The sequence below is a fragment of the Lissotriton vulgaris genome, chromosome 1_2 (assembly GCF_964263255.1).
Source record: "Lissotriton vulgaris chromosome 1_2, aLisVul1.2, whole genome shotgun sequence".
NCBI classification, from domain to species: domain Eukaryota; kingdom Metazoa; phylum Chordata; class Amphibia; order Caudata; family Salamandridae; genus Lissotriton; species Lissotriton vulgaris.
The window spans coordinates 174,754,777-174,771,588 of NC_141686.1; the positions used below are offsets into that span (position 1 = coordinate 174,754,777).

The window sequence follows — 16,812 nt, forward strand, 5'->3', positions numbered from 1 at the left end:
AAAGGTTATTGTTGCACCTTACAAAAGCGATGTCTGTGCAAAGCAACAAAATTGTGACGATCTACTGTTCGTGAATCTGTATATCTATCTTCACTGAACCTTTCTCTTTTCACTGGTTTTACCTCATCCACTTAATTCCCCATTCACTAAGTTCTTCCCAGGGATCAACAGAGTGTGTGAAGACCCCCAAAAATGTCTGCTAATGTGTGTGCTTTAAGTAGTCAATCCTTGTTCATGAACCGCAAATCTTCAGATAATACCTCCCTCCTCTCGGGAGGTATTTGTGGACCACCATAAAATCCTTATCACACCTCTTCTAAAGAAACCAGTGGCAGACTTGAATGCTTTGCCTCCAACTGCCCAAAATACTGCTGTGCAATAGTATGTTTTAAAAGGCGTTCACTAGACACGTGATCAGGTTGCCATACGTTCTATTTATATCCAACCTGGACTTTGTAATTGGTCAGACCTAGGAGGAGCAGCAGCAGGTTTATTAAGCAAACTCTACAGGATTCAAACCACTGCTTCCAGACTACTATTGCACTTTTATGCCTCTTGCCATATAATATTTCTCTGCTAAAATAGGCTCCACATTGACTTACAGCTGGCAAGCGGAGCTCCTTTAATTTTCTCAGCAGCCAGAACTGCAACATAGGAGTTACGTAATATGCAGTACAAGCTCGAATGTGTATTTCATTACTGGTACGCAAATGGAAGTAACCAGATTTTTCTATTTTTGAACGGCTGTCAAAAGCTTGGTCTTCCCACCACCATAGGCACTTAATTGTGATCTCTCTTTTTTAACGACGGCTGGATTCTTTCATGCTGCATTCATGCACAAATAACTATACTCTCGATTTATGCCAACAAAATGCCCTCTCTAGTCCACCCTATTTTTACATTGAACGGGCTTCTCCTACACCAAACAATAACCTCCACATATCCAGCTTACTTAAGGGTACCTGGCATTACAGTTGTCCTTGATCTAACATTCAAGCATCCAAGATCCCTCAACACAAATAGATTTTCAAGTACAATTTTAGAGTTTCCTCTCTTCCAGCTAACGCCCACACTCTGAGCGCCTGATAGAAAATGAGTTACATGCCTTGGATGCAAGAATACTCCCCACAAAGCTAGGTTGATGGATCTTCCTCTTTGTACTGTTAATAGATCCTCCTCCTTGGAATGGTTTGCATTGATGCTGTGAGATGTCTAATCAGGCTGCAAGCAGCTCAACTGACAATTTCCAGACTGTTAATAAACTAAGGCATGCCTTGGTCCTCTATTTACTGAACAGGTTCCAAACTCCCTGTCTAAGAATGCACAATCTTCTTTAAATGTTGTCACGCTTACTGTAAATATTGTCACGCAATGTAGGCAAAACCGGTCCTGGATTGCTTGTGTTCTGGCTCGGGGAGTACCAGACTTGGCAGGATTGTTTCCATGAGTAGCAGGGTCAAGACTGATTTGCATATGGCTGGGTCCATATTGAGGTGACACATTGAGCAAAAGAACAATGGGTTGGAGTGCTACCCGGAGCGATGCCAGTGGATAGTTATTACAAGCAAACTTCCATCACCTTTTGTGTGTTTCGGTTATGCCTCCTACCAGCATATATACAAAGTATTATAAATGTCCAGAGAGACTATGGAACCGGACTACAGTCAACTACCTGAAAGCTATTTAGCTTTCAACTGGCAGTGACTGCATAGGCAACCCACACACCCTTGGAAGCCACAAGCAACTGCAAGTTGCATTTGATCCTGCGGCTAGTTTCTGTTTTGTTACCCATTATCCAACATCCAGGTGCTCAGATGGCACATAGTCTTAAAAAGAAACCAGTGAACTAGTGTTAAGTCAGCCACCTAGAGTTACATAAGAACCAATCTAACCAGCTTGTCCTCTTGCAATTGCACACAGATGACGAATTCAGATCACAGGGTAAGCTGGCAAAGCATCTATGATACTGCTCACTAATACACTTTATAAATACAAACTATTAAATTACTAATCAGTCAAACCATGCACAGTAGGCACTATGAACTAGTGAGCGTATGCCTTGAGTATGCTACATTGGATGCATCTAGGGTGTTTAGATTTATTTATGGCATTCATTGGCATTCATTGGCATACAAGTGTTGCTTGAATATGAATTTACCTTGAAAAAAACAAGACAAGAGGCATTTGGCAAAACAGGACAGTTGGTTTATTTAAACACTTTGGCCGGTAGAACAGTTACAAAAGCAGGTTTGAGGACTGTCTCAAAGTAAAATCAATATGAACAAATTTGTATACACTTCTCTGGGTAGCATAAAATAATTCTGATGATCCTTCTTGGGTCTCGCCTAAGCAGCGCTTGCGCAGTCTCTGCGAGACATGCTGTATTCAGGATATCTGATTCATTCTCCTCTGTATTCAGGATAACTGATTCATTCTACTCTGATCTTGACTGTACCTAACGTAAGCTGAATAAATATCTGCTTCTCCCTCCCTCCTTTTGATTAAGCGAGTATTCAGGATATAGGCATGAAGCTCCGCCCATCTTTTTAATTGCCTCCTGTCACTGTCCTTTGTAAATGGCTTTTGATTAGTCAATAGGCTTAGTAGTCTCTTCTTAGTACCATCTTTTGCCTTCTTGTACCCTCAGATAAGGATACCCACTAGTTTCATAAATGGCTTTCTGCTGCCCACTGTTGCAGGCAGAACACGCTCTCCTGTAGCACTTTTTTTTTATTTACCCAGTGCGGCACGCCTCAGCTGCAATAATGGCAACCCGTGCTTTTCTTTTGTTTGTTACCGAACGCGGCCGCATGGCTTTTTTTCTGTTTCTTTACTTTTCTTATCCTCTTAGGTGCTGCGCCTATTCCAACGGCCGACGGCACCACTACCTCAGGAGTGCTGCCGTTGGACGTTCGAACCTCACCTGCGCAACGGAACGTTCAGCACTGGAGCTGGACGTTCCATAGCTGCTAAGAGGTTAAAATGGCAACACACCCTGCTTTAGATAAAAATAAATCCCCACACCTTTTTTCAATTTCTTTACTTTTGAAGCAATCGGGGCATCGGCGTTTTAGCATAAGATGTTTAAAGCTAAAGTGCAGTGCCGCCATTGTAACAAAAGTAAATAAATAGGAGAAAACAATGGCGGCTGACCATTTTTTTTAAATTTGTTTTCTTTTTTTACAAGCGCAACACCCGTGCTTTAGCTTTAAACATCTTAAGCGTGGGTGGCGTAATTGCTTCAAAAGAAATAGAAATAAATGTTTTGATCTATTTCTTTTCTTTTGAAGCAATGGCAGCACCTGTGCACTAGCTTAAGATATTGAAAGCTAAAGCATGGGTGCTGCGATTGATTTGCAATGCAATAAGGTCCTTGATAACAAATGCACGTGGGCCTCGACCTTGGATGGACACACGGGGGCCAGTGGGTAATGTGTCCAGATGTCTGCATGAGGGGCGTGTGATCACTGTGTGTGCTGGGTCCTGATTGACTATGTGTTCCTAACTTCATGTGGCATCTGACTTTATGGTGTTTCGGGAACGCGTGCCACCCTCCGGCTATATGTGCTTTATTTGGACCAATCTCCCTGGACCATTGTGGTGATGGTGAACTTATCTGGGGGTTGGACCTGAGTTTCCTGTTCCAGCTACGTGCCACACCACCTATGACCTGTCAATGAGTGACCTTGGGCATGATTCTGAGAGCCTGCCAGGCCTCGCAATTCTGGAGCGTTTGTTGGGCGAATTTGAAAATAGTAATGCGATTTTATTCGTGTTTGCGAGTATATCAATGTGCATGTTGACATTGAGTTTATTCATATTAACATTAGCACATCCAATCACATAGTCTATCTATACACTTACAAGGAACCCATGTTATAAGATTTTGGGCCTAAAATGTTTTAAGTGTTGAACTGATATTTGTATTGAGAAAAGAGAACTAAACTGCTAAGTATTAAAATTCTTACTTGCCGTGTATTGTAAGAACGCTAGGTGTGGTACCTAGGCATACCACCCTCAGTACTCAAAGTAGTCCAAAAGTAATTACAAGCATTCGCAATGCAATAGGTCTCGCATTAGGAAAGTTTGAGCTATTGGTACTGCAAATGACACTTTTTTTTATTTGTGTTGGTTTTGAAAATAGCAAAATTAATAGCTTTGTCATTTACAATGCCAATAGTTATAACTTTCGCAAATGTGACACCTATAGCATTTGTAATGCAATATGTGTTGTATTTACATGACTTAGATGTATTGATATTACAAATAACAATGGCTTTTAATTTTTTTAAAATAATTAATACTTAAATAAAAGTTATTGTAATTTATAATGGCAATCGCTTAAACTTTTGTAAATAACTTTTGTGAAGATCATGTTCAGTGTATTTTATTGTGACGAAAATCCAAGAACAGAAGTTGTTGTTGAATGGTTGCACAGATTGATGCTGTGATGGCACTGAGTGATGTTGTGGTGGCGACGAGTGATGCTGTGGCGTTCAGTGATGCTGTGGTAGCGCATAGTGATGTTGTGGCGCGATATCCCTCGGCGCTTTGCTCTACTCCCCCCCCCCCCCCTCCATTTTGTCCCTGTTGTTGTTGTGCTCCGTGTGCGCTGACCTGAGCCCGCCCCGCCTCCCAGCTGAGCCGCCCTCCCACTAACTAGGTACAGCGCTCCCAGTCCCAGAAACGCTGTGATCTCTCTCCGCTCCTGCCCTGAGTGGTCGCTCCCTTGTCTCTCCACCGAGACTCGGTATTGTAGAACTGCGCTGCTTTGCATTTGACTGTGCCTGTATTTTCTATTGGATCGTAATTGTATTTACCTCGCCTGCTTGCACCATATCTGTACTGATTTTGAATTATTAGCGCGATATCCCTCGGCGCTTTGCTCTACTCACCCCCCCCTCCATTTTGTCCCTGTTGTTGTTGTGCTCCGTGTGCGCTGACCTGAGCCCGCCCCGCCTCCCAGCTGAGCCGCCCTCCCACTAACTAGGTACAGCGCTCCCAGTCCCAGAAACGCTGTGATCTCTCTTCGCTCCTGCCCTGAGTGGTCGCTCCCTTGTCTCTCCACCGAGACTCGGTATTGTAGAACTGCGCTGCTTTGCATTTGACTGTGCCTGTATTTTCTATTGGATCGTAATTGTATTTACCTCGCCTGCTTGCACCATATCTGTACTGATTTTGAATTATTAGCGCGATATCCCTCGGCGCTTTGCTCTACTCCCCCCTCCCTGTTGTTGTTGTACTCCGTGTGCGCTGACCTGAGCCCGCCCCGCCTCCCAGCTGAGCCGCCCTCGCCCCTCTCCCTCCACCATCCATATATGACAGTTACTCCCGCGCGCAGCGTACACGCGCAGCGACCGCGCCCAATCCGCGCCGAAGGTGCGCCAAAGGTAAGCCCGTCTACGCCTGGACCGCGCCGAGCGCCAGACCCCCTACCCCTCGCGCTGCCCAGCCCTCCCGCATTACCTACGATGCCGCCACCCTCCTAGCCCTTAACCCCGGTCGCGCCCCCAACTGCGTCCAAGCCGCTCCTGGACACACCCATGGACCTTTCTCTTGCTACTCCTGCAAATTCATCGGCACCGACAACATCTCCGCTACGACCACACCACAGATTCCCGACCCCAATCCCCTACAATGCATCCTTCTCAACACCCGATCGGTCCACAGGCACGCCATTGACCTATGGAATCTACTAGACACCATCTCTCCAGACGTCGCCTTCCTAACAGAAACATGGATGAACGCTTCCTCCGCCCCAGACATCACCATTGCCATCCCTGAAGATTATAAGATCACACGCAAGGACCGTACCGGCCACACAGGGGGAGGAATCGCTATCGTCCATAAAAAATCAATCCGCATCTCAACCAGCTCTGACGCCAACCTCGCCAACTCCGAACACCTTCACTTCCAGATCCACATCGACCCCAAGACCACACTCAGAGGCACCCTCCTCTACAGACCACCAGGACCCCGCGCAAAATTCAGTGAAGACATCACGGACTTCATCACTCCACACGCGCTCCCCTCCAAAGACTACATCCTTCTGGGAGACCTCAACTTTCACCTTGAAAAGATCAACGACCGCAACACCACCACCCTCTTGGACAACCTCGCCAACCTCGGACTTAAACAACTGGTCACTTCCCCCACCCACATCGCAGGTCACACACTCGACCCCATCTTCACCTCCAGCAATCATGTCTCCTTCAGCCACACTACGGATCTCCTCTGGACTGACCACAGCTGCGTTCACTTCACCTACAACAAGCCAAAACCCATCAACCACCCCCAACCAACTCTGCAAAGAAACTGGAACAAAATCACCATCGACCAGATCTCCTCATCGCTCCTTCTAACACCCCAGCCCACTCTTCTAACCCAGACCAAGCCGCCGCCAACTTCACCCTATGGTTATCCAACACCGCCGACACCTTAGCACCACTGAAAAAACGTCAAAGCAAACCTGGCAGCAAGAAGGCCTCATGGTTCAACGATGATCTTAAGAAGTCCAAGAAACTCTGCCGCTCCCTTGAAAAGGCCTGGAAAAAAGACCCAACCACTAGCACCAAGGACGCCTTCAAAAACGCCACCCGCACACACCACCAACTAATCCGAAAGGCCAAGAAAACAGCATTCAAGGACAGCATTCAAGGATCGACTTGACGACAACGCCCACAACAGCAAGGAACTTTTCAACATAGTCAAGGAATTTACCAATCCCTCGGCCAACTCCAACGACATCACCCCCTCTCAAGTCCTCTGCGACTCCCTAGCCTCATTCTTCCACAGCAAAATTGCAGACATCCACAACAGCTTCGACAACCAACCCGGAGACCAACCCACCCAACCATATGCTGAACATTCTCCCCCCTTGAACACCCTTAACGACTGGAACCCAATCTCCACTGAGGACACCATCCGCCTGATGAACTCCATCCACTCAGGATCCCCCACAGACCCATGTCCTCACCACATCTTCAACAAAGCAGACTCCGTCATAGCACCGCACCTCCGAGACGTCATCAACTGCTCCTTCAACTCCGCCACCTTCCCGGAAAGCTGGAAACACGCTGAACTCACCGCCCTTCTGAAAAAACCCACAGCGGACCCCACCGAACTCAAAAATTACCGCCCCATTTCGCTCCTTCCATTCCCGGCCAAAGTAATCGAGAAAGCTGTCAACAACCAGCTCGCCGCTTTCCTCGAAGCCAACAAATCCCTCGACTCCTCACAATCTGGCTTCCGAGCAAAGCACAGCACTGAGACCGCCCTCATCGCAGCAGCAGACGACATTCGAACTCTACTGGACAATGGAGACACAGTCGCCCTCATCCTCCTCGACCTCTCTGCAGCCTTCGACACAGTCTGCCACAGCACCCTTTTACAACGCCTCAGAAACATCGGAATCCAAGGAAAAGCACTTGAATGGATCACCTCGTTCCTCACCGGAAGAACCCAGAGAGTCCGCCTTCCACCATTCAAGTCCGAGGCTACTGAAGTCATCTGTGGCGTACCCCAAGGGTCCTCACTCAGTCCCACCCTCTTCAACGTATACATGAGCCCCCTCGCGGCCATCGCCCGCCAACACAACCTCAACATCATCTCTTACGCGGATGACACTCAACTGATCCTTTCTCTCACCAATGACCCCAGGCCCGCCAAAACTAACCTACACGAAGGAATGAAAGAAGTTGCCGAATGGATGAAACACAGCCGTCTGAAACTGAACTCAGATAAAACAGAAGTCCTCATCTTAGGTACATCCCCCTCTGCATGGGACGACTCTTGGTGGCCGGAAGCCCTTGGAAAAGCACCCATCCCGACAGACCACGCACGGAACCTAGGCGTTATCCTGGATTCTTCACTCTCAATGAACAGACAAGTCAGCGCCGTATCCTCATCCTGCTTCAACATTCTTCGCATGCTCAAAAAAGCATTTCGCTGGATCCCCACCGAAACCAGAAAAACAGTCACCCATGCTCTGGTCACGAGCCGACTGGACTACGGAAACACCCTCTACGCAGGTACTACCGCTAAACTCCAGAAGAAACTCCAACGAATCCAAAACGCCTCAGCCAGGATCATATTAGACATCCCACGCAACGAACACATCTCTGGTCACCTGAAAGACCTCCACTGGCTACCCGTCAATAAGAGGATCACTTTCCGACTGCTAACCCACGCACACAAATCACTCTACGACATCAGACCAGAATGCCTCAACTCACGACTGTCCTTCTACACCCCCTCCCGCCAACTACGTTCTTCCAGCCAAGCCCTCGCCACTGTACCTCGCATCAACAAGACCACCATGGGAGGCAGATCCTTCTCATACCTGGCTGCTAAAACATGGAACTCACTCCCCACTTACCTTCGCCTTACCCAGAACCACCTAGCATTCAGAAAGCAACTTAAAACGTGGATATTTGACAAGTAATCCCCCTCCCCTCCCTAAGCGCCTTGAGACCCTCTGGGTATGTAGTGCGCTATATAAATTATTTGACTTGACTTGACTTGAGTGATGCTGTGGTGGGGCTGAGTGATGCTGTGGTGATGCAAAAGATAAATAGAGTGAGTGTGTTAGATAGAGGGAGGGCGATAGATAGAGTGAGGGCGCTGGATAGAGTGAGGGCGCTGGATAGAGTGAGGGCGCTGGATAGAGTGAGGGCGCTGGATAGAGTGAGGGCGCTGGATAGAGTGAGGGCGCTGGATAGAGTGAGGGCGCTGGATAGAGTGAGGGCGCTGGATAGAGGGATGGATAGAGTGAGGGCGCTGGATAGAGGGATGGATAGAGTGAGGGCGATGGATAGAGGGATGGATAGAGTGAGGGCGATGGATAGAGGGATGGATAGAGTGAGGGCGATGGATAGAGGGATGGATAGAGTGAGGGCGATGGATAGAGGGATGGATAGAGTGAGGGCGATGGATAGAGGGATGGATAGAGTGAGGGCGATGGATAGAGGGATGGATAGAGTGAGGGCGATGGATAGAGGGATGGATAGAGTGAGGGCGATGGATAGAGTGAGGGCGATGGATAGAGTGAGGGCGATGGATAGAGTGAGGGCGATGTATAGAGTGAGGGCGATGGATAGAGTGAGGGCGATGGATAGAGTGAGGGCGATGGATAGAGTGAGGGCGATGGATAGAGTGAGGGCGATGGATAGAGTGAGGGCGATGGATAGAGTGAGGGCGATGGATAGAGTGAGGGCGATGGATAGAGTGAGGGCGATGGATAGAGTGGGAGGGATGGATAGAGTGGGAGGGATGGATAGAGTGGGAGGGATGGATAGAGTGGGAGGGATGGATGGAGGGATTGAGAGAGTGAGGGCGATGGATGGAGGGATTGAGAGAGTGAGGGCGATGGATGGAGGGATTGAGAGAGTGAGGGCGATGGATGGAGGGATTGAGAGAGTGAGGGCGATGGATGGATAGATAGATTGAGAGAGTGAGGGCGATGGATGGATGGATAGATAGATTGAGAGAGTGAGGGCGATGGATGGATGGATAGATAGATTGAGAGAGTGAGGGCGATGGATGGATAGATAGATTGAGAGAGTGAGGGCGATGGATGGATAGATAGATTGATAGAGTGAGGGTGATGGATGGATAGATAGATTAATAGAGTGAGGGCCGATAGATAGATAGATTGATAGAGTGAGGGCCGATAGATAGATAGATTGAGAGCGATGGATAGATAGATTGAGAGCGATGGATAGAGTGAGGGCGATGGATAGAGTGGGAGGGATGGATGGAGGGATTGAGAGAGTGAGGGCGATGGATGGAGGGATTGAGAGAGTGAGGGCGATGGATGGAGGGATTGAGAGAGTGAGGGCGATGGATGGAGGGATTGAGAGAGTGAGGGCGATGGATGGATAGATAGATTGAGAGAGTGAGGGCGATGGATGGATAGATAGATTGAGAGAGTGAGGGCGATGGATGGATAGATAGATTGAGAGAGTGCGGGCGATGGATGGATAGATAGATAGATTGAGAGAGTGCGGGCGATGGATGGATAGATAGATAGATTGAGAGAGTGAGGGTGATGGATGGATGGATAGATAGATTGAGAGAGTGAGGGTGATGGATGGATGGATAGATAGATTGAGAGAGTGAGGGCGATGAATAGATAGATTGAGAGCGATGGATAGATTTAGAGCGATGGATAGATAGATTGAGAGAGTGAGGGCGATGGATGGATAGATTGAGAGAGTGAGGGCGATGAATAGATAGATTGAGAGCGATGAATAGATAGATTGAGAGCGATGGATAGATAGATTGAGAGCGATGGATAGATAGATTGAGAGAGTGAGGGCGATGGATGGATAGATTGAGAGAGTGAGGGCGATGGATGGATAGATTGAGAGAGTGAGGGCGATGGATAGATAGATTGACAGAGTGAGGGCGATGGATAGATAGATTGACAGAGTGAGGGCGATGGATAGATAGATTGACAGAGTGAGGGCGATGGATAGATAGATTGACAGAGTGAGGGCCGATAGATAGATAGATTGAGAGAGTGAGGGCGATGGATCGATATATTGAGAGCGATGGATAGATAGATTGAGAGAGTGAGGGCGATGGATAGATAGATTGAGAGCGATGGATAGATAGATTGAGAGAGTGAGGGCTAGATAGAGTGAGGGCGATGGATAGAGTGAGGGCGATGGATAGATAGATAGAGTGAGGGCCGATAGATAGATTGATAGAGTGAGGGCCGATAGATAGATAGAATGAGAGAGTGAGGGCGATGGATAGATAGATTGAGAGCGATGGATAGATAGATTGAGAGCGATGGATAGATAGATTGAGAGAGTGAGGGCGATGGATGGATAGATAGATTGAGAGCGATGGATAGATAGATTGAGAGCGAGTAGCAGGAGAGAGGACCGTGGGTGTGTCCTGGAGTAGCTACGCAGCATTGTGAGGTGCGACCGGGGTTAAGGGCAAGGAGAGTAGCGGCGGCATACGTTATGTGGGTGGGGAGGATTTTGCGGGGGTCTGGCTCTGGGCGCGGTCCAGGCGCGGACGGGCTTACTTTTGGCGCACCTTCGGCGCGCATCCGCTGCGCGTGAACGCTGCACGCAAATGCATCTGTCATAAGTGGAGGGGGGTGGGGCGAGGAAGGAGCAGCTGGGAGGCGGGAGCGGGTGGATAGCCGGGCTCTGAGGCAGAACAACAAACAAACCGACAAAATGGCAGCGAGCCAAAAAGCGCTACAGGACGAGATGGGGCACGACCTTAAAGAAGCGCTAATAGACTGGTCAGCACAGTCAGTCAGACAACAATACACAAAGCAGGCAAAGCGGGTGACAGACAAAAATGATGGTACAGTTAATATCTATGCACGGTCTCAAAAGTACAGCACTACAATCTCTAATCAATCTGCAGTGCGAGCAAGTCGGGTAATAGGCGCTACGATGCCTAGCAGCTTATAGCAATTTAGAGCAATGCGTGCAGAGCGTGGAGATCTGATCGTAACGATACCAGCTGATGTGCAGGGAGCAGCGAGGGGAGCGACCGCTTCGCAGAAGCACTGCCACAGCAGCTGCCCGCCTCTCCAAGGGCGCTGCACCGTTCCCTAGTACCACACTGCTGTCGAGTGCCTTCTGCACCACAGTAACGCATGGTCTTGGTCACGGTGAGTCGGCGACGCCCAGTGCTCCGCTCCAGATGCTTGTATCCACAGTGCGACTCTTCCTTCAGTCATGTTGGACAGCTAGGCCACAACCCCTTCCTTGAATCTTTTTGAGTATTTAGATTAACATGCCTATTCCCCCTCTCTTACTTTGTCTTCCAGTGTTTCATTTAAGCAATTGTTGGTTTGTGATTACTGCCAGTTTGTTAGTCACTTGGAACTTAAACTCTGTTAGTGCCATTCATGCAAACCTAATATTTTGGAACGGAGAACAAACAGTGCAAAAACAGTAATTTCTATGCTACTTTTGTATAGAACTATTAGGGTACCAAGGCTGGAAAACATAAGTTATGAGCTTTATTCAGATGCTCAGTTCGTTTTCTTTATCCTGTTTGTCTTCACTTGTCGCATTGGTTATCTCATTGTTCACTTTGTGCTGGAACAGGCTAATGGGGTTCACATTGGACTGTGACTGGTCTCCCGCAAGTTATCTCTACATCTCTGTGTTAGTATGGAGGATTTGTTGCAAAGCTTATAATTAATGCCCCAACACCCTCTCAGCCCCACCTCTCTTCACTGCAAAAGGAAACTCTTACCATTCTTTTTCTCTTTTCTAGATGACGACTGGCGCGAGGAACACGAAAGGATGGCGGAGCTGGAGGATAAGCCTTCAACAGTGGAGGTCATGGCTGCTCCCACCTTGAAGAGCGGAAGTGTCCCGATCCGTGAGGAGTCAGGAGGTCTGCTAGGGGGCCGCGGTGAAAACATAGCACAGAGTTTGCGTAAGCTTGTGATTGACAGTGACCTGGAAGATCCAGCCATCATGAGTGCCATTCATTCACGTTCCCGCCCTCCCATGCAGGTAAGTGCCACTCTGCCAGATTCTCCCTCAGATCTTCTGCTGTTCTACAAAGGTGAGCTGAATTGGCTACCCAATCAATCAATCAATCAAACCGAATTTGTATCCAGGGGCAAGGTCTAGGCTGTTCGGGGGTTCAGTCGAAAAGCCAGGTCTTGAGTCCCCTTCTGAATACCTGAAGGGAGGGCAAGGTCCGAAGGTGGTTTGCGAGGCTGTTCCAGGACTTCTAGGCGAGGTAGGAGAAGGAACGACCTCCACTGTTGCTGCAGTGGATTTAGGGGGGTGTGAGCGAGGGAAAATGAGGCAGATTGAAGGCATCTTTAGGGTAGGTGTAAGCTCAGTTGGTGGTTGATGTACGCTGGTCCTTGGTTGTGGAGGGCTTTGTAGGCTTGTGTCCGAATCTTCAATTGGCATCTCTTGTGGATGGGGAGCCAGCTGAGTTTTTTTCATGTGGGGGGGTGACGTGGGTCTGTCTGGGGAGGTCAAAGATGAGTCTGACTGCAGAGTTCTGGATGGGCTGAAGTCTCCTAAAGGGAATGTGATGTGATTCCAGTGTGACGTGCATTGCCATAGTCCAGGTGGTTGGTGAGGATGGCTTGAGTGATGGTTCGGCTGGTGGAGACTGGAAGACATTTAGAGATGTTTCGAAGCATGTGGAGGGCGAGGAAGCATGCAAAGAAGACTAGGTTGATCTGGTTCTTCAAGGTGAGTTCACACTCCAAGATGATGTTGAGATTCTGGACTTGGTCCATGAGGGTAGGCAGAGGTCCTAGGTTCGGGGCCCACCGGGAGTTGTTCCCCGATGAGGCAGAGTTCCCGAAGACCAGGACTTTCTCTTGTCTGTGCTGAGTCCGAGGCAGTTGTCTTGTATCCAGTTGGCCACCCTGGTCCTGCAGAGGAGGACATTTCCCTTGGTGGTGGAGGGTCTTCGGATAGCAAGAGGATGAACTGGGCATTCTCTGCCTAGGAGATGATATTCAGTCTGGGGTTACTGACCGTCTTTGCTGGGGTATGGGGGGGTGGGCATGTCCTGTAGGTGTTGAAAAGGGTGGGGCTGAGGAATGAGCCTTGAGAGACGCCAAACATGATGCTCCTGGGATCTTAGTTGAAGGGAGGGATGAAGTCCCTCTGATTTCTTCCGGAGAGGAAAGATGCGATCATTTGCGGGTGTCCTCATGGATGTCGATCTGATGAAGCCTCTTGATCAGGATGTGGTGGGAAACAGTGCCAAAAGTCACAGAGAGGTCGATGAGAATCAGGGCGTCTGACTCTCCCCATTCAAGGAGGTATCGGATGTTGTCCATGGCAGCGATAAGGGTGGTTTTGGTGCTGTGGTGGAGTAGAATCTGGATTGGGATGTGTCCGAAAGATCATTGTTCTCTAGGTATTCTGTGAGTTACTGGTTGATGGCCTTTTCGAGGACTTGGGCAGGAAAGGGGAGCAGGGAGCTCAGTCAGTGTTTTAGCTCATTGGGGTCAGTGGAAAGTTTCTTAAGGAGGGGTTTGAACTTGGCGAGTTTCCAATCCTCCGGATAGGAGGCTCATGTGATGACTGTCTTGAGTATGTCTTTGAGCTTGCTCATGATGTTGTTGCGGAGGTTGTATACCTGGTGTGGGCAGAGGTCTGTGGGGGTCCCAGAGTTGGCAGATTGCACGGTGTCTGTGTTCTGCTTGGTTAATTGGTTCTGGATGGTGAGCCTGTTGTTGGCGGGGGCATCTTGGGTATCTAGACGGCTGAGGGTGTTGGCGGTGGTGGGTTGGGTTTTGACATTCCTATTGATGGTGGATATTTTGTCATGGAAAGTCAGCTTTGGTGTCGCAGAACACTTGGGAGAGGGTGATGATGTTTTCAATCGCTGAGGGGACTGGAAAACTTCTCGACGCTGCTGAAGAGTTTTTTGCGGTGGTTGGAGCTGACTTCAATGCGGATGGCTAGGGCATTCTTTCTGGTGTCTTGTACAAGTCTGTGGTATTGGCTGAGTGATGTCTTGAAGGTGGTCCGGTCGGTGGGCTCCTTTCTAGTTGTTTGCTGTAGACTATCAAGGTTCTTTGTTTCAGGGTGTAACAGCTGGCTTGCTTAGCAGTTCTGTTGGCTTTAGAGGGTTTCCTGGGGTGACTCTGTCGGGTTGGAGATCCAAGTGGTGGCGTTTTTTATGGCTTTTTAGAGGTGTGGGGGAGGGGGGTTGAGGGTTTCAGTTGATTGGCTCTCTGCTCTGTTCCAGCTGTGGTGCGAGGTTCTGACTGCTCTTTGTGTGGCTGTATTTGATTGTTGCTGGTGGTGAAAATCGGATCTAGCGTGGGTCCTGCGAAGTGTGTGGTGTTGGTAACTATCTGAGTGAGGCCGATGTTGTTCATGCTGTCCAAAGGTTGACTGTATTGGTGTCATCGAGGTTAAAATTAGGGTATCTGAGGAAAATGCAGTGTTCCGTGTCGATGGCTGGCTGGGGGTGATCAATTTGGGGATGGCATTGCAAAAGCTGGGGTGGGGCCTGGAGGTTTATAGGCGAGGGTGCCTTTGAAAGTTGTTTTGCCATTTATTCTGAGCCAGTAGTTGAGGTGTTCCATGGACGTGATGTTGTCGTCTGTAGCGGTGGTGCAGTGGATGGATTCCTTGTGTATGATGGCGATTCCACCTCTGTGTTTGGTAATGCGGTCTCAGTGAACAATCTTGTAGCTGAGGGACGTGGCCCTGGCAATGTTTGGTGCGGAGGCATAGTTGAGCCCGGTCTCTGTGAGGAAGACTATGTCGGGGTGAGGGGGTGATAAGTAAGGAATTCCATCCTTTCTCCTCACTTCTGCTAATGCTGGTGAGCAAAATGCTGCCATGCCCTTCTCAAAGCTCTACTGTGCCACATCTGTGGCGAATTAGTTCTGTCCTGCTCTTTTCACATCTTCAATGTACTTGAAATTACTTTTCATTAGAATTCTCATCTTAGTCTTCCATGTGTACCTTGAACATGGTGACTTTTCTTTCTTCCCCAGAGCTGTTTATAAGCCCTTATGAAGTAGAAACAAAATGTGCCATTTTGCTTAATAGATTCTCAATGACCATGATGATGGTCTGACCACAAGCTGCGGAAAATCAGTTAGTGTCCACAGTGATTGTATACCAAGGAGAACGCAGTATAAATAAAGATTGCACAGTTCTGGACCACCTGTGCATCGTTGGTCTGGGTAGCCCACCAAAACCAGCATTGACTGGATAGAATATTACAATGCCCTGGATGATCTGCCAACGTGACAAGTCATATTTTGTGAAGGGTCTACCACTCTGCTACAACAAGTGTAGCTGTGTTTTAGTGACCTTTGACCTCTTTGATCTAGAAACAGAAGTTTTATTGTTAAAGACTGCAGATTATAATGTTTATGCGTTTAATTCAGCTTATTGCATATTCCCTCCTGCGACAATTGTATATTGTAAACACTGGTATATATATACCACTGCTATGATATGTATACAAATGCTGCCCATGGTGTGTCTGTCAACAATAAAAATTTGTTGTGAAAGACAAAAGTCTGCAGATTAAGCATCAAATGATAAATTGTGTAGCAAATGTGGCACATCCACGAATATGCGGAAAATGCAGTGGCCTCACAATTCCAGTGGCCCTTATTCTATAGAAAACATCCAACATATCAGTGGCACAGTAACTTTATATTTCTAGTTAGTCATGTTGTGAGAAGTTGGCCTGGTATATAATGCTCACTAATTCTTAGTGATCACTTTGTACCATGCCAAGCAACCCTTATGATGATGGTTGTAATTCAACCTTGTAGACCAGTTATCCTAGTGGTAACGTGGTCAAAGCAGTCTTAGGCTAAACTCTGAAAGGCATGTGAAGCCAGCTGTTATACCATACACAACCCCCTTGAATACCAAATGAAAGGGACACCACACAGATATATATTAAAAATATATATTGATTTATTAACTATAAAATCCCCTGGACTCTTTATGAGCACAGAAGCACAAGCGTTAAATCACAAGACAGTTTAAAATACACAAAAGTTGCACAATATGGATGAGCCCTAGGGGCCACCTAAACCATATACTAAGAAAGTGGTATAAGAGATACCAATAGGAAAGTGAAGAGGCCTAGGGCCTTGGGAATCGCTGGAGCTATTCGAGACTAGCAGTGACTAAGTCGGGAGAGGCCCACGGGACTCTGGTGCAGTGTTCAAAGTGCACGCACTTTCCAATACAAAGTCTATGGTGCGTAAAAAGTACAAAGTTAGAAAGTTAGGAACCTTCCGAGTGACCTACGGAGCTGAAACTTAAAACACAGGCCCTTGGGATGTGTACCAGTGCAGGA

The 16,812-nt window shown here is 48.0% G+C and overlaps 1 protein-coding gene across 2 annotated transcripts in view; it reads left to right on the top strand.

The window, feature by feature from the left end:
- The window catches only part of PATL1 (PAT1 homolog 1, processing body mRNA decay factor), a 168,989-nt gene that overhangs the window by 29,820 nt on the left and 122,357 nt on the right, over nt 1-16,812 (top strand). For both annotated transcript variants that reach the window (XM_086953075.1, XM_086953077.1), the window contains exon 3: nt 12,259-12,503. In XM_086953075.1, coding sequence (XP_086809201.1) covers nt 12,259-12,503 — 245 coding nt within the window. The remainder of the gene's footprint in view (nt 1-12,258; nt 12,504-16,812) is intronic.